The sequence below is a fragment of the Brassica rapa genome, chromosome A07 (assembly GCF_000309985.2).
Source record: "Brassica rapa cultivar Chiifu-401-42 chromosome A07, CAAS_Brap_v3.01, whole genome shotgun sequence".
Taxonomy (NCBI): domain Eukaryota; kingdom Viridiplantae; phylum Streptophyta; class Magnoliopsida; order Brassicales; family Brassicaceae; genus Brassica; species Brassica rapa.
Window position 1 is genome coordinate 6,566,874 of NC_024801.2, and position 24,992 is coordinate 6,591,865.

Genomic DNA, 24,992 nt, shown 5'->3' on the forward strand with positions numbered 1-24,992 from the left:
TAGGATGCATGTCGATCGACGGTCGAGCTAGTGGTTGATTCTGATGCTCGAAACGATTGGCTGCTCCATCAGTTGTGGCAAAGAACTCATCTATAACCCTCTGCTGGTACTCTGGAGTGTTGCATTGTTGCATGAAGAGGTTTTCTGCTCCATTAACAATCTGAAGGATGTATGCAATGTCCTCTTTGGATACTTGTAGAATTTGTCCATCCATTGCTCGTGCATGGCCGTCTGGATTTCTGAAAATACCAAACTCATCTCGTTATAGATAATTATTATTAGTTTTAGCTTTCACTCTTACATCGGATCGTGGTGGCTGATGATTGTCGATTGATGGTGAATGTGTGCTGTCGATCAATGGGTGCTTGTCTCTTGTGCGACGACGAAAACGAGTTCCTACTCCACAAGCCATTGCAAAAAAGTGGATCAATTTATGCTCTTGCCTGGTCTTCTGGACGAAGTAGACGAAATGGGTATTCGATGACTTCTTCCTCAGTGCAACCTTCTTTATGCTTGTCTGCATGTGTACCATGTAATGTGGTTTCGACTGCATAGCTCTCCTGATAGTGATCATCTGCCCAATTGCCAATTGAGTAGTTTTCGTATTGCACATTGTTGACTCCATTGTCGATCGATATGTTGTTGGTGATATCGGTCGATGCTCGTGCACAGTCTGTCTAATGATGATGAGCGTCGATCGATGTTGTGTAGCTTTTGTCGATCGATGTTGCATTCCTTATCCCATAGGAATAGTGGAGAACTCTATCTTCTTCTGTAAGAAGACCATGATACTCAATAGCTCTTTCCTCTTTGTAGTCCGCATCATACTCATATGTATGTTGTGATGGTATAGCAGCTATTAGTGCAAAACTCGGATAGCAATGTGCTGGTCAATCGCATGTTCTGCTGCAGGTGAATTGTCGATCGATTCTTCGAGGTGATTGTCGATCGATTGTTGAATGTTTATCATTGTCGATCGATGTTGGAGTGTAAGTGTCTATCGAAGTTGAATACTCTATCTCTTACTCAGCTCCACAGTGGCATGCTCCTATGAATCATGGATCATCTCCAATCTCTATGTAGGACGTATGTGGCTTGACAACTCAAACTGGATCGTAGTAGACGTTCGGATCAATGAGTGTCAAGCACAACTGGTTGGTCTGCATGTTGCACACTGCTCCTACTGTAGTCAAGAAAGCTCTCCCAAGTAGTAGAGAAGAATTCCAGTTCAGCTTGATATCAAGAACATGAAAATCAAGCGGAACTAGGGCATTACCAATTTGCACCTCAAGGTCTCTGATGATTCCTCCTGAGTTCCTCTAAGAACAATCCACAAAAGTTAATGAATCCTCTGAAGGCTCTATCTTCAGACCTATTTGGTCTGCCATAACCTGCGGTAGTATGCTGACTGAAGCTCTTGTGTCACATAGTACACATGGGAACTCAATGACTTTCACCAAGAATGGTATTGCAAATTTCCCAGGATCGCTCTTCTTCTTCAGTGTAATCCTTTTCTTCATCTTCTCTCTGATATGATGGAACATTCTCCCAATGTTCTCCTAAGTCTCCTTGGTCTCTCTGAAGAACATCCACAACCTGTGGGAAAGTAAGCCTCCTCAAATGGCTTATCCAGTGGAATCCTAAGGATTTTCTTAGTAAAGCTATCCATCTCCTTCTCATTAGCTCCCCTCTTCATATGCTTAGCAACTTTTTCCTTCCTTCTCCTTAAGGTTCTACCCTCATAAGCCTTATTAAATTGCATAGGTCTGGTGCATCTTCTGAATATATGCTGGTCGTGTCTGGTGGGTTATTAGAAGATTTAGATGAATGCATGTGTGCATTAAGTTGTGCTACCTCAAACTTCGGTAACTGCATGCTGTATGTGAGAGGTGGTCGTCGATCGATGGGTGCTGGAGGTTGTTGATCGTTTGTGGTCTCTCTCTGTCGATCGATGGCAGGCTCACGATGCGGATCGATGTTAAAATGAAAGGGTTCATGTGGATGTGTTGTCTTGCTGTGAACTCCTTGTGAGTCATGATTCTCACCGCATTACACGATGCAACTGAATCTGCTGGTGTCGTCGATCGATTCTCTGGAAGTCTCATCGATCGGTGTTCCTTGAAGTGTGTTGGTCGATGTTCGTAATCTGGCATCGATCGACACTAATGCAAACTGCCAAAACTCATGGAACTTTCGACTTCGAAATATCCTTCTTGCAGCTTCTCATGCTTAGCCACTTGCCAAAAATCATCATCTATGATGGCATTCACGTGGTGCTTCATTGCTTCATCTCATATCCCTCTTGCTAAGACTTCATGCCTCTTAACACCTCCTCATGTCTGAACTACCTACATCTCCAGCTTCTGCACATGGATGTTCAAAGTATCAAACTTTGTGTTCGAGTTGTTGTACACAGAATCAATCTTTCCATTGAAATCCATTGTCAGTTTCTGCTGGCGTTCAAGAACCTGATCAAGCATTGGTTCTATCTTGCTCTCTTGAGTTTGTGGTGGTGGATTCTGGTAAGATGAGTTTTCGTAGCTCTTGATGTTGTTGTAGTTGTTGCTGTAGTTGCTGTAGGGTTTCTGGTACTGCAAACTCTGGTTCAAATTACTCATCTGTCCATTGCCATAGAAGTTCATGTTTCCACTCTGGTTTCCAGATTTCTGAAATCCAGTGCCACTGATGAAGTTCACATCCTCCTCTACTTCTTTGTTATCCTCTGTGTCTACAGCATCTGCATCATCTGCTAAGCAAACCTGCTTCTTAAGAAGCTTGTGAACACTGCCCAACTTTGCTTTAACCTCATCCATCTGCTTCTTTCCAAGGATGACTGCATATCTCCTTCTCTCAAAGTCAGTGTTCTTGGTGCTATTACTGGATGTCAAGTTCTCAATGAGTCTCACAGCCTCTTATGGATTCCTAATGTTGAAGTCACCTTCACTAGATGTATCGAGAGCCATCTGATAATGCAAGGTGATGCCTCTGAAGAAAGTGATGAGCAGTTTCACTTCGTTGAATCCATGGTATGGATAATCCTCTGGTAAGACTGAATCTAATCCAGGCGCTTCAGAATGATTCTATAGGCTCCTCTATGAATGTAGCAATCTTGCTCATCAAGTCTTCTGCATGTGCCTCATCAAAGAAGTTACGCCAGAAAGCGTTCTTGATGTTGGCCCAGGATGTAAGAGATCATGGTGGTAACTGCTTAAGCCAATGCAAAGCCTCTCCAGCAAGTGAGTACTTGAAGAGCTTGTAGAATAGGTAGTCCTCATGGACTCTATTGCCTTTGATAGCAGATAGAAGATCTTCGAACCTCTCCGGATGGTCCATAGGATGCTCGTGAGATAACCCACAGTAGGGTGTCTGTCCCACGAGTGTGTAGTATTGTGACTTCAACTCGAAATCGCCTCTCTGGATAGCTAGAAGACAAATAGCTGATTTTTTGGCATAGAACTGATCTGAACGGTTGTAATCAGCCAACGTTCTGGGTCGAATATCCTCATCTACAGGTTGAGCAACTCATGTAGCTTCAGTATCAGGCTCAGGGATTGCAGCATTACGCAGATGACCTTCTAGATCATGCAAGATTCCATTCTTGTCATGTCTGAGAATCAGTGTCGCAACCATATCTTGCAGCTGAGTATCGATTGATGTTCGAGATGAAATATCGATCGATGTCGGATGGAAGATGTTGGTCGACGGAAGAGTAGCCTCGGTCGACGGTGATGGGCGAGTGTCGGTCGGCGAAATCGGAGTCTCGATTGACTGTGGTATGCGAATGTCGGTCGACGAACTAATGATGTTGTCGATCGATGCGGAGCGTCTTTCTTTGCGGATCGAACGTTCCAAGATTGAAGAATCTTCTCAGAATAGTAGTGATGTTTCCTTGTTGCTTCTAGTATTGTTGGGCATGCACCTGAAAAGACAAAAAAAAATATGTCGGGAAGTGGTTTAAAGAAGTAACCTAGGTTGATTTAGTTTAATTGTAAATTGTAGGTTTTAATAAGGTAGTTGTTCGGTTGGGTTGATTGAGTTTTTGACATTTAACTGGAAGTAGCTAGACTTAGGGTTTCTATTCAGGTAAATAGGATTATAGAGATATAGATACTAATCAGTTGTTTGCATAATATTAAACAGCTCAACTTATAAGAACAAATTAATCAGCTTTCGCATGTTTAGATTTGTCTATTGTCTAGATCTAATGACCTTAACATTCGTATGTTGATCAATTTGAAAGTGTAGATCGATGATTCTAGAGGAATGTCGATCGATACACCTTTCACGACGTTGCTCGATTATTCTATAGGAATATCCATCGACGCGCTTTTAGCAAGCTTTGCGCACGGTTGATAAAGTATTCACTAAGGTTTCCTAGATCGGCTATCGCTTTTCTCTAGCAATCCTATTTGAGTGAGGATCTATTTAGGATGAGACCAAGCAGGAGCTTGTACCTACAAACCCTAAAATCAAGGTTCTAGTTAGCTATTCTAGAACACAAGCATTAAAAACATCCTATTGATGAATATCAAAACTTAGCAATTCTATAGTTGGTGCTAATCCTTCATAACATATTTAAACCCTAAAGCTAACAATAGAACTACTCAGACATGGCTAAGCAATTCATAATAACAAGGTATAAAGAAAACTGCATAGATAGATAAGTAATAATAATGGAGTTCCAATCACAAATCTCTGAAGTAGTCTTGGAGCGTCTCTCCAACTCTACTAAATCTTAGGTATGAAAACTAGGAAACAAGAGAACACGAAAGCATGATTTTCCTTAAACAATTGGCAAGCTATATTAGGTTAAAAACTTATCAGGGGCAATCTTATAGTTTGGTGTTGTCTTGGGCTTTAAGTCGGGTGGAACCAAACTGGCTCTCTGCGCACTTTGCTGTCAATCGATGGCACAAGATGTGCATCGATCGATTATTCTCTGAATGTCAACCTCTGGCGTTGCTCGATAATCACCTCAGATGATTTCTCCTTTTATCTCCAAAATGCTCCAAAAAATCATTTTCTTCCAAATCACTCATGAACCTATAAAAATTCTAAATAGATTCTAAAACATAATAGGTAGTTATTAAAAAAATTATATACCATGGCTAAAAGTGGGCAAAATTTATGGCATATCATTTTAATAGCTATATAGTGTATCAGGGAGAAACAAGTTTTAGACGAATAATCTTTTTTTTAAACACTTTTTCTTGAAACACTAACGAATGATCAAATCTCTCATTCTTCGAACAAATTCAAAAGGAGGTTGTTGGAATCTTGTCATGATATTTCACTAAAAGCGTTTTAGGAGTGTGTATATAGTGTTTCTATTATTAAAAATCACTTTGATTTGAAGATGTGTATTCCTGAAATTGTCAGGAGCACATAACATATTAGAAACCACCTATTTAAAAAATTACGTTGTATACATAAAAGTATATACATTAGAGTAAGCACATAAATCAAAACTAATACCTTTTGTTTAGTTACAATCATATTTTTGGTAAGTAAATCAAAACAATCATTTTATTTACTTTATATGGTATATAACTAAATTTTAGTGATATTGACATAGATATATATAATATATCTTAATAAAAATATTTATTATTGACACTTCCTATTCATATGATTTTATTAACATTTTTATATTTGTTGTAACAATAATTTAAATCGTTAATCAGAAAACTTTTAATGTGAGATTTTTCAACATAATTTTCAAAATTAAAATCTTAAGATCTCATTAATTTTTCAATGCAAATTTTAAAAACAAAATTTTTATATATTATTATATAGTATATAATTTAATTTAAATGATATATATATATATATATATATATAATATGAATATCTATTAATGAGACTTTATATTCATACGATTTAGGATCATTTGTATCTTGTTTGAACAAAAAAAGTTAAACCATTGATCACAAAATTTTCAATGTGAGACTTTTACTATTTTTAGTAATTTATAGTATTTTTAAAAAAAATCAAAATATAACATTTAAGAAAAAATCTAATTTTTATTATATGCTTAATGTGATTTTTCAATTTCTATTAATAATATAAAATTAAACAAAAAAAGGAAAGGATACAAAATTGTAATCAAATATGTATTATCATAATCATTACTTGCCATATATATGTTAACCAAATTAGGTAATTCTGTAGCTTTTATTTAAAGAGAGAATTGAGAAAAATTTTTTGCACACTAATAATCAATTTGATAGTTAGTTTAATAAAAAGTATAATATATATTTGTAAGGATAGTTAGTTCAAGAAGTCGCTTAGAGATTCGTCGTCCTTCAAGGCTAGGCTCCAGAGATCGACATCAAAAGTTTTTCTGTCTATCAACATAGAGTATTGTTTGAGAATTTCGAAGCGATTTGGCGGAAACTTTCGATGGAATTTCGCCTGTGGCGGGAGAACCATTCGAGCGTTGCTCCCTGGAGATTTTTGATGAAGAGACGGCAATGGCCGGCGTCTTTTTCGTTTTCCTTTAGCTTGGCCCTTTCAATGGTGATCTCAAAAGTCTGCAAATGCGCTTTAGGATCGGTGGTGGCTTCATAGGTAGGGATCTTAATTTTTTCAGGGTCTGAGACCTTCGTCTCGGTGATACGAGCAGTGAAGGGAGTCTTTCGAGCCTCTTCGAGAAGCCTGTCAATCTCGGGGGTAGCACTAGTAGCGTGGTGAATCTGAGATTTCACCGCTTTAACTTCCGCGGCCGTTTTTGTGATGTAGTCACGGAGATCGTAGATTTTGTCGAGATCGTCGTCAGCAGTTTTCCGAGTTAGTCGGCGTTTGCTGCGGTTGACTCGAGCTTGTTCATCGGCCAGTTTTTCTTGTTTGACCCAGAACATGTTTTCTTCCTCTTCGGTCATGGGTTTCTCGAACGAAGAATCTAGCTGATTTGTGTGGCTCCTAGTCATTCTTGGATGTATATCTGCGTCCTCGTCTGAGTGATCGGACTAGTCGTTGGAATCCAACTTGACTCGTTCGGCTTCGTTATCCTCCGTTTCCCGCACGGGAGGTGGAATATTTTCCGAATTTTTTCGCGTCACTGAAGGGGTAACCTCGTCAGGGTTTTCCACTGTCGGGTTATCTTGCGTGCTCCCCAGTCTGTCGAGCGGAGTTGCAAAATCAAGTCTTCTTCCGCGAAGCTTTGTAGCTCCGCGAGGAAGGACACCTCTGGTTCTCACTGTTAGGGTTTCGACCTGTCTACAGAGAGAGCCTATGAGTTTTTCCTGTTCCTCCGACTTCTTTTTGAAGGCGGTGAACATCTCCTCAAACACTGCAGTGTTCGCATTAGCGTTAACTGCGGATACGTTCACTGCTGGAGTGGTGCCAACGTTGTCATTGATGTATCCATCAACACGAGTTTGTTGGTCGTCCGTTGCCATGTCTGATCGAGCGTTTGCGGCTGAGAGTTAGATTGATCTGTACGCCCCCCCCCTCTTTCTAGCGCCAAAACGTGGAAACCGAAATTCACACCGTCGATTTTTGTAAAATAAGGAAAGATAGGAGACCCTAGATTTCCCAGAGGTCCCGAATATCTGCTAAACCACACGCCAAGCAATCAGAACACGAAAAACATACTAAGTATAAAATCGATAAAAAGTAAAGAAAGCAAAGAAGATCTTATTCAAATCTGCGTATGAGCGTTTTACAACAAGAAATAGCCTTGGCCACAAGAGTTGTCGGCGAGTTCCCTAGTTTTAACGGCCTAAGACTGTGCAACCTAGTTGAGTGGCAGCTCGATAACAAAGACGAAAATAGCCTAAATTGCTCTAAGTGATTTTTTTTTGTTGTGTGTAAAAAAGTCTATCTTTGCATCTCTCGCCTTTGCATCCCTTATATACTCCTCCTAGGTCGGTTTGGGCCTTTTTTCCGCTCATGGGTCGAGTTTATCCTCCTGCAGACATATTCCATTCTCCTGATCTTCGTCATCATCCCTTGAAACTTTAACATTTATCCTCAAACTTGACATTTATCTTCGAACTTGACATTTTTCTCTTCTCGCGAATATTCGATAAACCGTCATAGTGACTTTGGGCCGATATTCATTAAAATCGTAAGTGGGCTTTCGCCGCGTTTTAGACCCTCTGGGCCATTTTCGGCGAAAACGGTTTCACGATTTCTTTTGAAAGAATAACCTTACGAAATACTCCAAATCAATCGTATGTTTAACCTTTATCGTCTTATACGATCGATCCGAACTTGTACGAGAAAATAAGTCTTTGTCGTTTTTTCCGTAAAGTTTCAACGGTAACACTGATCGTGACGAAACAACAGACAGCTTGACCGAGACCCGAAGGGGGGTGTTTCAGAGACGAGAATGCATGATTCTGGACTGATCCAACTCGCCTTTGGGCGAATTGGATAAGACTGATCCAACTCGCCCAACGGCGAGTTGGAATGGTCGATCGAACTCGTCGTTGGGCGAGTTGGATATGGTTAGTCCAACTCGCCGTTGGGCGAGTTGGTCTCGGCCTATCTAACTTCTCCGATGGGTCGGACGATGCTGGCTTAGTTGTTCCTATGCTAGGGCATTGTTCGTTCGATGGGTTGAGTGGTCCCTTGCGAGGAGCTTGTCGTGCACTAATCTTAAAAATACGAAGTTTTAGTTTTTCGTATTCTTATTTTCTTTTTAGAAAGGTTTCTTGGAAACGTTATGACATTGATTTCGCCGTTGCCGATTTTGACCCCTACACTCTACATATTAAGTATTTAAATTAGAGGCTGCTCTTTAAGTATTGTAAATATGTAAGCTCTGCATGTTCAGTATTTAAATTAGAGGCTGCTCTTTCAGTATTGTAAATACGTAATCTGTTATGAATAAAATAGTAAGGAATCTATTTTCTTCTTCTTATCTCTCTCTCTCAGTTTCAAATCTCTATTTCTCTTTCTCTAAAGAATTCACTATCTATCTCCTTTGTTCTTCATTTTCTAACATAGAACTTGGGTGATGTATTACTATTATTTTTTTCTAGATCTGAACTGCTTGCCAATGTTTCTGAATATTATCTTTGAAGCGTAAGCTTAATCAAATATTATCCGAGAATTAACCATTATTATGTGCATGGAACTCTCCATGTTCAAATCTGCAGATGCTTCTGAAAAGTAGAGTTTGATTGATAACAGAAGTTATGAAACACATGTGATTTCAAAACTTTATTTAAATTTTATTTCAGTAATATATTTAACCAATTTTTGATTAACGTTTAGAATTAATATGTCAAGAATTTTTTTTTTTTTTTGGAATAAAATGCCGCGTATCATTTTAAATTAAAGTACTTTTTTTTACACCAAATAAAGTACAATTGATTAAAAAACAACAACAACCCTTACGAATTGATTACAATTATTCACCTTCTTGACACTAATCAATCACCACAATCTTGAAAACAAAAAAATAACCATCAACGGTAAACCATACTACACACATTAATAAAGAAAACCATTGAGAACAAAGAAGCTTCTTAGGTTTGTGGTCTTCACAAGGACGAGATGAAACTTCTTTCGTTACATTTTTAATCTATTTGTGGAGCTCAATAATACAATATGAGTAGGCATGACATTTGATTTCACAACGAACAAAACCCGAATCACAGGCTAGATTCTTGATCTGGGAGAAAGACCTCTCCCTACCACCCGAGCATTGGGTTAACATAAACATGTCCATGGCATACACAATGTTCGAAGAGAAGTCGTTGATCTTTGTATTTTCGGGAGTAGTCATTTCGACTATTATCACTTTCCCTCCCTCAGAAAGACTTTGCCAGCAATTTTTTAGAATTTTTATACAATCTTCATCTGTCCAATCATGTAGTATCCACTGTCAAATTATCCATTTTATTTCATAGTCAATATCTATCTTAAACATTGAAACTAATGATTTGTTATTAAAAACTAAGCGTATATTTGAAGTTACTTTCAAGAAGATGGCATCTCCGTTTGGAATTTCTTTAAACATATCTCCTGAAACATTCTCCACTCCTATATAAATTAAATAAAGTTATCAAAACTAGCAATTCAATATAATTAATTTTAATAAAATCACTTATATATTGTTATACCTGGATAAACAGAAGGATGGGCTAATACTGAGGGTAGGTCAAAATTGATGCCTTTGATGTGAGGATACTTGGAAAGCACTAGATTTATAACAGTTCCAATTCCTCCTCCAAAATCCACTAAAGTATTTACATCTTCAAATCCTCTATAAACTTCTAAAACTTTCTTCATGGTGAGGGTAGAAGATTCTGACATTGCTCGGTTAAACAGCTCACCGAACGGTTCCTTTGAACCAATGTATTCAAAGAGTTTCATGCCATGAGCAGAGGTGAATGCATCTTTTCCTTCTAAAACCCTATCTTTGAGATGAGTCCTGTTATGAATTAATAATTAACTTTTGACTGACCAGTATATTAGAAGGTTTAGTAGAACGGGCATGGGTTTATTATAATTTGGTTTGTTTGTGAAAAAAATTAAGAACTTGGTACTTTTTTTGTATGAATGTTAAGAAAGTCTTAGTTACTAACCAACTCTTAAAATAGACTTCGCTTAGGGCAACCATAAACAGAGACGCGAGAGAACCTGAGCCTTCTCCACGGTTTAAGAAAAACATGCAAACCGGTTCAGCAGCATATAGCCTCTCACCATTTCCGGTTTGACCGTTCTCTCCGGCTTCAACCATACGGGAAGTCAAGATCGAATGACTGGCTAGTAAAACCTGCATCCGGTCCAACAAAACCGGTGCCTTCGGGTTGGTGGGTTTTGTTGGGAGACGAAGTGCAATATCAGAAGCCGAGAGCTATACACCTTGTGCAGCTACGATCGTGTCAATAACGCCAAGTTCCAAGGCGGTTTTGAAAACCATAGGGAATGTAACGGAGTACAAGATCCGCTCTGCTTGTAAGCTCAATGTTTCTTCATCAAATCGTTCTTCTTCTTTAATAAGACTGGGTTTAGTGGAAGTGGTTAAGGGATTTGGGAGATAGTTTGTCATTCTTGAAAAGTTGAGGATTTATGTGGATCGTTAGAGAAAGTTGGTTTCAACATTCACAGTTAATGTCATTTTATACACATGAGTGGTCTACTGGTAGGCAGGCTTTGAGAAGCTAAGCGATCTGGGTTCAAAACAACCCCACCACACTAACTAAAAATATGTGGTCATACGGATAAGAGATCATATTTTGGATTTCACTTGAATATCATAAAAAATAATATATTTGTAGGTTACACCTCCGTTTAGAAATTAGTCTAACATCTTCCATAGGTTCATTGTATCCCATATTTATAAAATAAATTCAAACCCCTAAATTTACTCTAGATTATGTGTTTCAAAATGATGTATATTTTTTTATTTTCGCATATACTAATAAACCATATTAAATGATAGTATTAAAATGAATAATACTTTTTATTATTTATATCTCATAACTCTAAACCAATAAGAATTTAATTAATGCAATTAAATTTTTTGAAGTTCACAATTAATCATTATTGGTTGATAACAATGTATTGAAAATAGAAAAAAAAAATAAATATCTTTGAAACAATTTTTCTTTTATAAAAAGCATTTATCTTTATGAAATGGAGGAAATCTAATATAAGGATGTATAATTAAATCGATGTCTGGATTTGTTTATGTCAGCCATTCAATAGTTAAGTTTGCCAAGCAAAAATTATCCCAAGAATTTAGTCCATGTAAATAAACATTACTGAAAATCTGGTACGATGGGTGTAGGGGTGGGCACGGAGTGAATAATACTATAATTTTATTTGTAATTTTGTTCATACAAGGAATATTCATTTTCCAATTTGCTTTACTTCGAAAATATGTATCTAATTTTCGGATATCCAAAAAAACATAATGAATATTTGGAAATATTTACAGATAACTCAGGTACTTTATTTAGTACAAGTAAATCTAGAAAAAACTATACAAGTTTATTTTCAAAGTATATCTTGCATAAAATAAATTAAAAAGTAACAATTAGGGAATGTATATGTTCCGTAAATTTTAAAAATTAATTATTTTTTATAAGACAAATTTTTACCAAAAAAAATTAGTTTTTTGTAAAAATGTTATAGTCCTTTCTTAATTTAAAAATTTTATAAGTAATTTTTTACCACACAATTAATAAAATTATATGTTAAAATAATAACTATATAAAATTATATAAAATTATATATTTGAAACTTTATATTTAATTGTAGATAAGAATCTATCTGTATAAAAGTGGAGTGGATGTTTGCCGCTAAATTTTTTAGTATTTGTGATTTGCTACAATTTTAAACAAATATTGATTTTTAATATATGTTTTATTCCGAAGAATTTTGGATATACGGATTTTTTGGATCGAATCAAAATAAATAACGAATCAAATAAAATTTAATAGATAAAATGTTAGCCTAATAAGGAGATATGAAGACCTTAAAACGGGTCATGAGCTGTTAACATTTATAGATACTTTCTCGGGATATAATCATATCATGATGCATCCCGGCGATAGAGAAAAAAACTGCATTCATCAGTGATCGTGAAACTTATTATTACAAGATGATGCCTTTCAGACTAAAGAATGCAAAAGCAACTTATTAGAGATTGGTCAATAAAATGTTAGCCACCAAGCTTGGTGTCACTATGGAAGTGTATATCTACGACATGCTGGTAAAATCATTAATTGTTGCCGATCACATTACTCGTATGAACGAATGTTTCCACATCCTCAACGAGTACAACACGAAGCTCAGTCCGGCCAAATGTACTTTTGGATTTGTTTCCTGCGAGTTCCTAGGGTACATTACCACTCAGAGAGGCATCAAGGAAAATCTAAAGTAGATCTCAGCAATCCTCAATCTTAATTGATTAATCTCACGCTCCACCGACAAATACCTACATTTTTATGACCTTCTTTGAGGAAACAAGAAACTTATCTAGAATGACGAGTGTGAGGAAGGATTTAGACAGCTGAAGAAATATCTGACAACTCCACATGTACTAGCCAAACCCAAAGAAGGAGATACACTCTATCTTTACATTGCAGTTTCCTCCCTTGCGACTAGTAGCGTCCACATCAAAGAATATCGGGGTAGGGGGGAGAAGAAGCCCATTTTCTACACTAGTAAACGAATGACTGATGCCGAAACACGACACTCGAAAAAGGGCTCTAGCAGTCATTACTTCGGCGATAAAACTTAGGCCGTATTTCCAGTCTAATTCTATTATCATCCTTACTAATCAACCGCTTTCAAATTATTATGCATAATACTAACCAATCCGCCTGGTTGATGAAGTGGGCTATTGAGCTTAGCGAACGTGATATCAGCTAAAAATTCAATCAGCATAAAAGTCACAAGTCCTCGCAGACGTCATTATCAAGTTAGCTCATAAACTAGAATATAATGTGATCCTTCCTAGGAAGAACTGGATCTTACATGTTGATGGATACTCATCCAATAAAGGATTTGGGGTCAGAGTTCATCTTCAGTCTCCAACTAGGCAACTCATCTAGTAGTCATTATTCATGGGGTTTGCAGCATTAAAAAATGAACCTGAGTATAAGGCCATTATTGCCGAACCTTAGTTACAAAAAGCGGTAAAAGCAAAACATATACATGCTTATTGAGACTTTGAACTCTTTATCAATCAATACAGTGGATATTACAATACTAAGAACAAACGTATGGACGTCTACCTCAAATTCATCCAAGATCTCGCAAAGGACTTCATGTTTTCGAACTAACAAAGGTTCCCAGAGAAGAAAACATACACGCAGATCCACTTGCTGCATTGGGGAGTAATCCCAAAGATCAGATACATGGGACCATTTTGGTAGAAAGAATAGAGAAGCCGAGCATCACATTGTCCGACGAGAAATCTGAAATCGTTGCTCCCACCGTGGAAGAAACTGACATGGATATTGATATGGACACTTTTAATGAAGACGTCAATGACGCCACTGTAGTAGAGTGGAGGCTTCCGATCTTATGATACCTCACTGACTGTATATTTCCTCACGATAAATGGGAATCTCGTAGACTCAAAACGCCAAGTGCCCACTACGTCGAGCTTTGACTTAATGGTTAAAGTACTCATTCATTTATGGCCAGCGATAGTAGCAGATTGCAAAGATTATGCTTCTAAAGGTCATAAACGTTAGAGGCATGGTCGATTCACTTTCCAAACGAACTGTTAGGTATGATGGCAACACTTTACCCATTCATACGCTAGGCAATGAACATAGTTGGCCCCTTGTCGAGCTCAAGCCAACGACATTTCTTACTCGTGATGACTGACTACTTAACAAAATGGTTGGAGGCAAAAGATTTCGTTCAGGTCACATACAAAGAAGTGCAGAACATCGTCTAGAAGTACATCATCTGCATGTACGAACTTCCGTACGATTTCGTCACTGATAATGGATCCCAGTTCACTTCCAACAAATTCCGAGGATTCTGTGAAATAAATGAAGGATTCGCCTGAGCACATCCACGTTGATATACCCTTAAGGTAGTGGTCAAGACAAAGCAACCAACAAGATCATCATCGATGGAATTTGACGATCTTCTCCTTTATATCTATGGCTAAGTACGCACTCATTCCTACCACTCAATCTCGATTGTCTTTCTCGATGTCGATCACGATGATTTTATCCTTTTGTGGATAAATTTTCTCAATAGGTTTGGCAGCTATTTAGACAACAAAATTTGCCTTCTATAGATTCATCTCCGTGTTCAAGAGGTTTCTAGCAGCTTTCTGATCTCCCTTAAGGGTGAATGTTCTCCGGTTTGCAGTTGGGAATTTGACACATTGGTGGTAGTTATAGGCAATGACTCTCACTGAATGACTCCATAGAGTTCCAAGGATTGTGTTCCATGGTGCTGGAGTGCCGATTACAGAGAAATTGACAATTTTTTTGTATTCCTCTGGCGAAAACATTCAGGCAGATTATCCGTGCATGAATGACTCCATAGAGTTTCAAGGATTATGTTCCATGGTGCTGGAGTGCCGATGACAGAGAAATTAACAATTTTTTTGTATTCCTCTTTATCCGTACACTGATCATTCGTGCTGAGCTTTCGGCGAAGGTCAATTGTGTTAAGATGCGACATGTCGTCGCCACGATTCTCCGTGCCAATATTTGGCAAAGATCGAATGTGCCAGGTTCGGAAACCGTAATTTTTTATTGTTTGTGCCAATTTTTTGGCGAACATTATCAGTTTGCTGAGTAGCAGATGTTGCTGAGCTTTCGTCGATATGCTTTGAATTTTGCTTGAGCTTATCACGTAAATCTCGGATCTGTGAGCCATCTTTGGATGACGAAGAAAGTCATATGATGGTGTTGATATGTCGATTAATATATGGTCTCTCTTCTTCGGAGATCTGGACATCGTGATGGCGACGTGTAACTTGCTTGTGTTTAACATGAAGCTCTTCTTGTGTCATGTCCTAAGACTTTTGATTTCTCTTCTCTTGCTTTTGGTCCAAATCCTATTGTTCTTAGTAGGTCGAGCTTTCAGTGTTTTGGGATTTACATATTCATTGGTGAACGCTGCCTTTAAGGCTTCCTTGAATTGCTTGCATTCCCTAGTGATGTGTCCTTATTATCTGTGATAAGAATATAACTTGGTTCCATCAAAGGCCTGAGGATATGATCCTTAGGAAGTTGTACCATGAGGAATGCTGAATGCTTGAGGAGGTAACCCATCTATCTCATTCTTCCAAACATTCCATGGGCTCTCCGGTGCTACAGCAGCCGAGTCAAAACCCGCATTCTCGATGAGAAAAGAGATGATGTTTTTATTTTTATCCAACTTGTTGTTAGAATGTTGTATGGGTTCTTAGTAGGTGTTCTCCGATTTTGTGGCTACTTGTTTCATTTCTGATTGCTTGCGCAGGTTGTTCTGCTTAACTTCTTCCATCATGATAAAGCTATTAGCGCGATGGAAGGTGTCTTGCAGGCATATGGTCTTGTTTACATACATGTCATATTGAAATCTGAATTGATCTAGAGTGCCTTGTGCTGAGCTTTCACTGTTGTGTAGTTTGGAAAGTGCACTATGGAGACTACTGCCTTGAATTTTCCATGAACTCCACGAATCCTTCTACGGAACCTTGAGACATCTTCCATAGATCGGATGCAGATGCTCCTTGACGAGTAAACATTATGTAATGCTTTAAGGAACTGGTTGAAAGATCATGGAAGTTGCTGATATAATCTCCGACCAGTCTAGAGAACTAGGTTAAGGGAGGTCCGTTGAGATTTTCTGTGAAAATTTGACAATATCCAGTGTATTTCTCTTCTTCGGTGAATTATGCTCGCCTCATGGCAATGTTGGATGCAAACATAGCTTGTCTGTCTGGCGAAACTAGACATTGTGATTTCCTAGTAAAAAGGGTTTTTAGGGTTGCAACAAGAACATGTTTGATCTCATGAGAAGAACTAGTGACTCTATGAACCTTGAATTCATATTTTGCATCAAACTCTTGATCTCGATTTTCTGAGCTTTCGTTTGATTGGTTCCTTGAGTCATAGGTTTCTGGTACGTAAGATCTGTTTCTCATGTGTTGTAGGATCGGCGGCTGGTGGTTTGATGGTGGACGTTATTTCGGCGAGATACTTTTTGGTTATATTTTTTGCTTTGTCTTGACAAGTGATACGATCCATTATGTTCTTCATCATCTCCATTATGACTGCGGTATGTAGAACCTGTTGATTTGTATCCATGCCGGTGACGTTACTTATAGGCATGTTGATCTTTTTTTACCGTTACTTTCTAATTCCCCACAAATAGTGCCAATTTTTGAATCGGAATCGGCACGTTGATATTCTTAAATTTACCCTTGAGCTACTCTGCAATTTCATAGTGTGATGTAGTATATAGGTAGATTAATAGCCGAAAGTAGTAAATAAACCAATGAATTCTTTTGTAAAATAAATGTAGAAAATACTAGATCCATGAAAATCAAACAGGTACGTCAGAATTGCAAATAATAGAATGCTACAGGTTAATCAAGAATAGTTATGAACTCAGATCACAATTATCAAATAAACTAGCTTTCGCTGCAGAGAAAATCCATGTCTAGATCTTAGAATACTAAATCTCTTTGTGGATTCATAAAGTTAAGACAAGCATTAAGAACAATAACATAAGTTCACTAAATCCCTAAAAAAATCTCTTTACAAATAATAATTTTTCTCATCAAAGAAAATTTCATGTAATCAATCATGATATCACATCTAATCATTTATCCTACAATCAGGATTCTAGTTAATTACTCTAGAACTCAACTTTATAGAAAATCTGTGATGATGAAATCAATGGATAACCCTAGCACTTCTATCAATTTAGCAATTCATCATAAACCTTAGAATTTCCTAAATCTAACATGGTGATTACTCTGAGATAATCAAAGGAAGCATAATCAAAGTATGAAGAAATTGCATTAAGATAAAGATAGAAATAATGGAGTTCCAAATTAATCTATGAATGAGTGTTGATCTTTCTCTTAAAACCCTCTATAAGTAAATTAAGCATAGCTTAAATAATGCCTTAAAAACATATATAATATAGGTCTAAAACACGTTCAGAGACTTCTTTGCAAATAAGAAAAACCTATGAGCCAAGATACCATTTCTTAAACATCATTAAATTCGTGTCGGTTGCTTGATCCCAACGGGTGTCGACCAACACAAAGGGTGTGTTGGTCGACACCATCTTCAATAATCGACTCTGACTTGTAGTCTTAATGTCACAACTCTCAAAGCTCCAAATCTCCAAAGTGTTCTAAAATGCATCTGAACCTGCGGAGATTGTGAAACAAACTCGAAACATATTATATAGACTCTAAATCAGATTTGTTTAATGGTTAAAACCCACAAAAAGCATGATATATCAACTCGCTCAGGCTTATCATTTACGTACCCTCACGCAAAACAGTATAAACCTAAGGAAGAGATCTGCAAACGCAGGAACTCACTTACTCTTTAGAACCACTAATGTCACATCTTCAATGTTGCAAGCCACAACAGATAATATCAAACGGAGAAAGTACTTTCATGTATTCGACATCTGCTTAGCAAACTAACCATCCAGCCCACAGCTCACCAGATATCATCTGATATCTCCTCCACTGACCTCATTTTAGAGTTTAATGTACAGTCTCATCTTGGGCGTATTGATTAAAAGACATATGGTCTCTTACACATGGAATCTATGTTCTTAAGGTTATAGTAGATTGCATCTTGCCATGCTTTAGAAACATAGCCACTTTAAGTGAACTTTGGGTAAATAATTGCGTTGTATCTATTTTCTAGTATTTTTGGTATTTTTCTTATCATGTTTTTAATTCTACAAATTAATGTTCTCTGATTTATGTGGACGAGTTCGTTAGAAAGTGTGTCGATAAGTTTGTGTGTTTAATTTTGTTCTGTCATATCAGCCACCAACTCTCAACACACGTTTTAAATAGGTATAACGTATATCTCTGACATATCCCTTTCTAATATACGTGTAACCTCGTGGACCTTACCAATTTATTTTTCGTGTGATCCATAATAAAGGTCCTAGTTTCTCTATGCATATAGAGACCAAAAACACCACAAATCTTATATATTAGTTAAGAAGAATTACAATCTTTGAACTATGTCATCTGACATGACTATAATGATTTTAGAATATTAAAAAAGGTTTGTCCATGTAAATATATATTATACTTTTCATAAAACGAATTATATAATTAAATATTAGTATATAAAACAATTTTCTTTCTTTCATTATATAATAGCTATGAAATTACCGAATATAACTAAAGTATAAATGATAATTAGTAGTTCTAGATAATAGATATTTAATAATAATTTATGTATCTTGTATCAATTAGTTTAACTTTCTATTATTAAATTAAATTAAACAATCACGTCAACCATAAAATAAAAATTTAGATTTTTTGTATATGTTATATTTTAAATTTTTAAAAACTGTTCTAAATTAATAAAACTATTAAAAATCCCACAATAAAAAATTGGGATCAATGGTTTTAATATTTTTATAACAAAATTCCAATTATCATAAAACCATATAAGTAGGAAGTCTCCTTTAATATTTATTGAGATTAAAAATAATATATATATGTTTTAATATTGTTTAAATTAAACTATATACAATATCAAAATACATTAATATTTAAGTTTCAAAATTTGTATTAATAAGGTATTGAGAATTTAATAATTTTATTTCAGAATTTGGATTGATTTTTTAAAAAATTTTGATAAATTACGAAAATATTAAAAATTATATACAGAAATTTTTTGTATCAATGATTTAATTTTTTTTGTTATAAAAAGATACAAATGATCATAAAACCATATGAGTAAGAAGCTTCATTTAAGTCATAATAAAAAATATTACATATCTATGTAAATATTATTTAAATTTAATTATTTATCATATAAAATAGGTAAAAGTGATTATTTGGATTTATTTACCAAAACATATTGTCAATAACGATTATTTTTTTATTTCTATATTGATATCTCATATTTTTATAAGTTTTTACTATCTCATTTGAGTTCATACAAGTAATTTTAGGATGCATTTAGATGTATATATTGCATTTGTGTGTTCATTTGCATTTGACCGGGCTAAAATGCACTTTTGAGAAGTTTTGGACAAGATCGTGAGGTTATGGTAGCAATTTACAAAGTATGGGGTCCGAAACAGAGTTATCAAAAGTTCAGGGACCATTCTGCAAATATTAAGGGCCTGGTCTGCACAATTGGAAGCTTTGGTGCTGATTCGGGTGGACGTTTCTGTAATTATGAAACCTTGGGGTCTAATTGCAGAGATGCAGAACTCTGAGGACCAGACTTGCAAATAATGAAGAATCAACCATTTGAGAGCACGAGCTTTCTCTTGGCCGATCCGGAGCCGACGTCGAAGCTTGATCCCGACCACGAGATTGATTCCGACGACGAGCCTAACCGGAGCAGAGCACAACGGGGATCTGAGCTGACTTGGACGAGAGATCCCGTGGCGGAGCAAGCGCGTGTCCATGATAGGATACAAGAAGACTCGCTAGTTGACGTTGAAGTGGCGCCAAGGAAATCAACACGACCACGTAAGCCAAACAGCAAATATCTTTAAAAAGGATATATCTTTTATTTAGTTTGTTTCAGTTGTTAAATAAGGGGAACGCTTCTCACGTAACGTTCTCCACCTTTCCCATGTTTCCTGCATTGTAGGAGTCAATGACTCCATCTCTTGTTTCTGTTATTTGCTTCTTGTACTCTCTATTTAAAGAAATGAAAAAGACAAAAAGAGGTAGACTTATCTACCCAAAACTACTTGTGTTCTTGTTACTTACGATCAACATTGATAAGCTTTGGCAAGGGACCTATCAGTGGTATCAGAGCATTCGCTTTTCTTTTTCTTGTTAACGGCATTCACCTGTATCAACGTTCAACAAGACCCTGCAATTTTTTTCTTTCCCCCGATCCACCCCTATTCGAACATCATTCTGCCCCGTACCACCAGAAATTCACAAAAAACCCGGCTCGAGTCTCAAAATCTACGGAACGAGACCATGGCCAACAACAGAGAACATCTAGATTACCTAGAATCGAGTATGGGAATGGTTCAAGACGAACTACTCAAACTCTCCACCGGCGTCAACGACAAGATTCGAGGTTTGGAGGACTCCTTCCAAAATACAATGGCGGAGTCGCTCAAAGAAATGTGCGGGCTTGTCTTAGGCAACCGTGAAACCGAATCCAGCACGTCCCACGTGCCACCACGACGCGACACAATCCCACTACGTACCACCCACACCACTGATACCAACCCCTTTGCGGTTGCTCCGAGCAACCGTCGACATGTTAAGCTCGAGCTTCCTCGATTCAGTGAAGGAGATCCAACAGAATGGCGCACCAAGGCTACTCAATACTTCGCATACCATGAGATCACCGGCAACCAACGCGTCAGCTTCGCCTCCTATCACCTTACGGAGGAAGCAAACGAGTGGTGGCAGGCGACTGTACGAGCACTTGGCGTGGATCAGACACTTATATCATGGGAGACGTTCGAAGGAGAATTGTGGACACGGTTTGGTCCAACTCGTATCACAAATTTTCACGAGGAGCTCTCCAAGATCTGTCAGACAGGAACGTTTCGAGAATACAACCGTGCCTTCGAAAGACTTCGCAACAAGGTTTCAAACTGGTCGGAGGAGGCACTAGTGGGAACATTCCTTGGCGGCTTGCACCACTCCATCGCTGATGATGTCCGCATGTTCCAACCAAAGACTCTGCAAGAGGTCATGAACTTAGCTCGCATGAAAGATGATCAACTGCAGAAACAGAAACGTTTCACACCCAGGAGTCAATCCTTCTCAACGCCAAACCCACGCACATCCATTGCGCCAACCACAGCACAACCAACGGCGCAAACGCCTCGCAAGCTCAGCTGGGAGGAGATGAGGAGAAAGCGCAGTCTGGGCCTCTGTTTTAGTTGCGACGAGAAATACTCTCCAGGTCACAAGTGCGTTAAACCACAACTCTTCATCATGGAGGGAATTGACGATGCCGATTTTGACGATGCAGACACAGAGGAAGACGATTCTACTCCTGAGATTACTCGCAACGCCCTCACCGGATGGGATTCTCCGACTACAATGCGCCTCCTTGCCATCATCAACAGCCACAGCCTTCACGCTCTTGTCGATAGTGGCTCTACACACAATTTCATCAGTGAGAAAATTGCCTCCGACCTCCGGTTAACAGAAACGATAACCAAACCGTTCGATGTTCGTGTTGCCAATGGAACTCCACTCTGCTGTCGTCGGAAATTCAATAATGTCGAAGTCAAAATTGGCGGTGCTCAGTTTCGGATTACTCTCTACGCTCTCCCCTTAGTGGGCCTTGACTTGGTCATGGGAATTCAATGGCTGCAGAGTCTTGGGCCCATTCTTACAGATTGGAAAGCCCAAACATTACAATTGGATTGGGAAGGTGAAACCCACATCCTAACCGGGCTTCAGCAAAACAAAATCCAGCCCACCACAAGAGAGGAAATTGAGAAAGAGGCCCGCCAAGGTCATCTTCTCTTCGCGCTGTGTTCGACGGAGAACTCCTCGACCCCAAAGGAACTGAACGACGACATACGCTTGCTCTTGGATGAATTCAACGGAATTTTCCAGACACCAGACGGCCTCCCTCCCCTCCGTGATATCGAGCACTCCATTACCCTCAAGGAAGGCACTAACCCGATCAACGTCCGTCCTTATCGCTACGCCTATTTTCAGAAGGATGAGATCGAGCGACAAGTTAACGAGAAGCTCAAAGCAGGCATTATCCGAACCAGTTCCAGCCCCTTCTCCTCCCCTGTACTCCTCGTGAAAAAAAAAGATGGATCCTGGAGGTTTTGTACCGATTACAGAGCGCTCAATTCTGCCACCATCAAAGATCGTTTTCCAATTCCTACGGTGGAGGATATGCTCGACGAACTACACGGTTCAGCTTACTTCACTAAATTGGATCTTACCGCCGGTTTCCACCAGGTTCGAATGAACTCTTCTGACATTCACAAAACGGCTTCCGAACCCATCACGGTCACTTCGAATACCTCGTTATGCCTTTCGGCCTATGCAACGCACCGTCTACATTTCAGGCGCTCATGAACGACATCTTCAGGCCTTACATGCGCAAGTTCGTGCTCGTCTTCTTCGACGATATACTCGTCTACAGCCCATCGTGGGAAGCACACCTGCAGCACGTTCGAGAGGTACTGAGTTTAATCCAACATCACCAGCTTTCGGTAAAATTTAAGAAATGTGAATTTGGAAAGAGAGAGCTCGAGTACATTGGCCACATCATCTCCAACACAGGCGTCACAGTGGATCAGTCTAAAGTGCAAGCGATGACGGAATGGCCTATTCCCACATCCGTTACTGATCTCCGAGGATTTCTTGGCTTAACTGGGTATTACCGTAAGTTCGTACGTGACTATGGGCTGATCGCAAGGCCACTTACCAACCTCCTTCGCAAGGGTAAATTTACATGGAGCCCCGAAGCCGATACAGCCTTCAACAACCTGAAAGAGGCATTAACAACTACTCCAACGCTAGCTCTCCCAGATTTCTCCCAACAATTTGTGATCGAGACGGACGCCTCAGGCGATGGGATTGGTGCGGTCCTTTCTCAGAATGGGCAGCCAATCGCCTTTATGAGCCGGTCTTTGGGTGTTACAAAGAAGGCATGGTCAACGTATGCAAGGGAGATGTTGGCAATTATAATTGCTATCCGAACATGGAGACCTTATCTGTTGGGGCGCAAATTCACTATTCAGACAGACCAACGGAGCCTACGGTACATGCTGGACCAGCGCATCCTTACACCAGAACAACAGAAATGGATGTCTAAACTTGTCGGGTATGATTATGACATTATTTACAAACCAGGAAAAACTAACTCCGCAGCTGATGCCTTATCTCGGGGTACCAGATAGCCCTATCTTGGCGGCAATATCAGTCCCACAAACCTCCATTTGGAACGATCTCCGCGCGCTGACATTGTCTGACCCTTACCTCCTCTGCATTGGAGCCAACGCAACAGCGAAACCTGGTCAACCATACTCATGGAGAGAGGGACTACTCTGCTACAACAACAGAGTTGTTATTCCACCAGGTTCATCTCTATCAAGCAACTCTTGTTTGAGCATCATGATACATCATTGGGTGGTCATTCTGGTGTCTTGCGTACGTTCAAAAGACTCTCTCACCACTTCTATTGGCCTTCCATGCACAAGACAATGGTCGACTACATCTCTCATTGTGATACTTGCCAGCGCGCAAAGTCACAAACAATGTCACCAGCCGGCCTCCTTCAACCACTACCCGTTCCTGATCAGATTTGGGAAGACATCTCCATGGACTTCGTCGATGGTTTGCCACGTTCTGGTTCTTTCACATCAATCATGGTGGTCGTCGACAGACTTAGTAAGTCCGCTCATCTCATACCCTTATCTCATCCTTACACTACCGCCATTGTCGCTTCTAAGTTCATCGCCAACATTGTCAAATTACACGGTACTACCTCGGACAATACTCAGTGATCGAGACCCGATCTTCCTCAGCCACTTCTGGAAAGAACTATGGCGACTCTCAGGTACAACACTTAAAATGTCTACCGCCTATCACCCTCAGACAGACGGACAGACAGAGGTGGTGAATCGTTGCATTGAGCAGTATCTTCGTTGCTTTGTCCAACAACGACCAATACACTGGAGTTCCTTCCTTCCGTGGGCCGAATACTGGTACAGCACCACCTTTCATTCCAGCACTGGCACAACTCCCTTTCAGGCTCTTTACGGTCGCCCTCCACCTACTATACCACGGTACGAACTTGGCTCAACTCTTGTTGGTGAGATTGATGAACAATTGCAGCTTAGAGACGAGTTGCTAGATGACCTCAAACATCACTTGGAAGCTTCAAACAACAGAATGAAACAGCTCGCTGATACACACCGTAGAGACATTGAGTTGGAGATCGGTGACCGGGTTTTCTTGCGCCTCCAACCTTACCGTCAGAAGACTGTTCTCCGCCGCTCTTCCCAAAAGCTCTCCCACCGCTACTTTGGTCCTTTTAAAGTCGAAGCTCGTATTGGACAAGTCACTCTCCCTCCAACTGCTCGAATCCATCCTGTCTTCCATGTCTCCTTACTGAAGAAACGTGTTGGTAATGATGAACCAGTTTCAGTTCAACTTCCACCATTGAAAGAGTCTAGTCTCTTACGCCTCACCCCCGCTAAGGTCTTGCAATCCCGCACAATTCAACATAATGGGAAGGAGCGGACTGAGTTACTCGTCCAATGGGTTGATTTGCCTGCTACCGAAGCCACTTGGGAGGACAAGGACCAGATTACTACCAGTTTCCCAACATTTCACATAAACCTTGAGGACAAGGTTCTTTCTGAGGATGGGAGTGTTG

The 24,992-nt window shown here is 38.9% G+C and overlaps 1 protein-coding gene and 2 pseudogenes across 1 annotated transcript; 1 reads left to right on the forward strand and 2 right to left on the reverse strand.

The window, feature by feature from the left end:
• Positions 1 to 2,164: 2,164 nt before the first annotated feature.
• LOC117126547 lies at positions 2,165 to 17,182 on the reverse strand. The gene is made up of 2 exons (XM_033274889.1): positions 17,169 to 17,182; positions 2,165 to 4,728 (listed from the first exon to the last, which is right to left on the reverse strand). Exon 2 carries the CDS (start codon positions 2,811 to 2,813, stop codon positions 2,349 to 2,351), a length of 465 nt encoding a protein of 154 aa, XP_033130780.1. The 5' UTR covers positions 2,814 to 4,728; positions 17,169 to 17,182; the 3' UTR covers positions 2,165 to 2,348.
• On the reverse strand, positions 9,303 to 11,559 carry LOC117126540 (annotated as a pseudogene).
• A 2,226-nt stretch (positions 17,183 to 19,408) lies between the features above and the next one.
• Positions 19,409 to 23,810, forward strand: LOC103849384 (annotated as a pseudogene).
• The last annotated feature ends 1,182 nt before the right edge of the window (positions 23,811 to 24,992 follow it).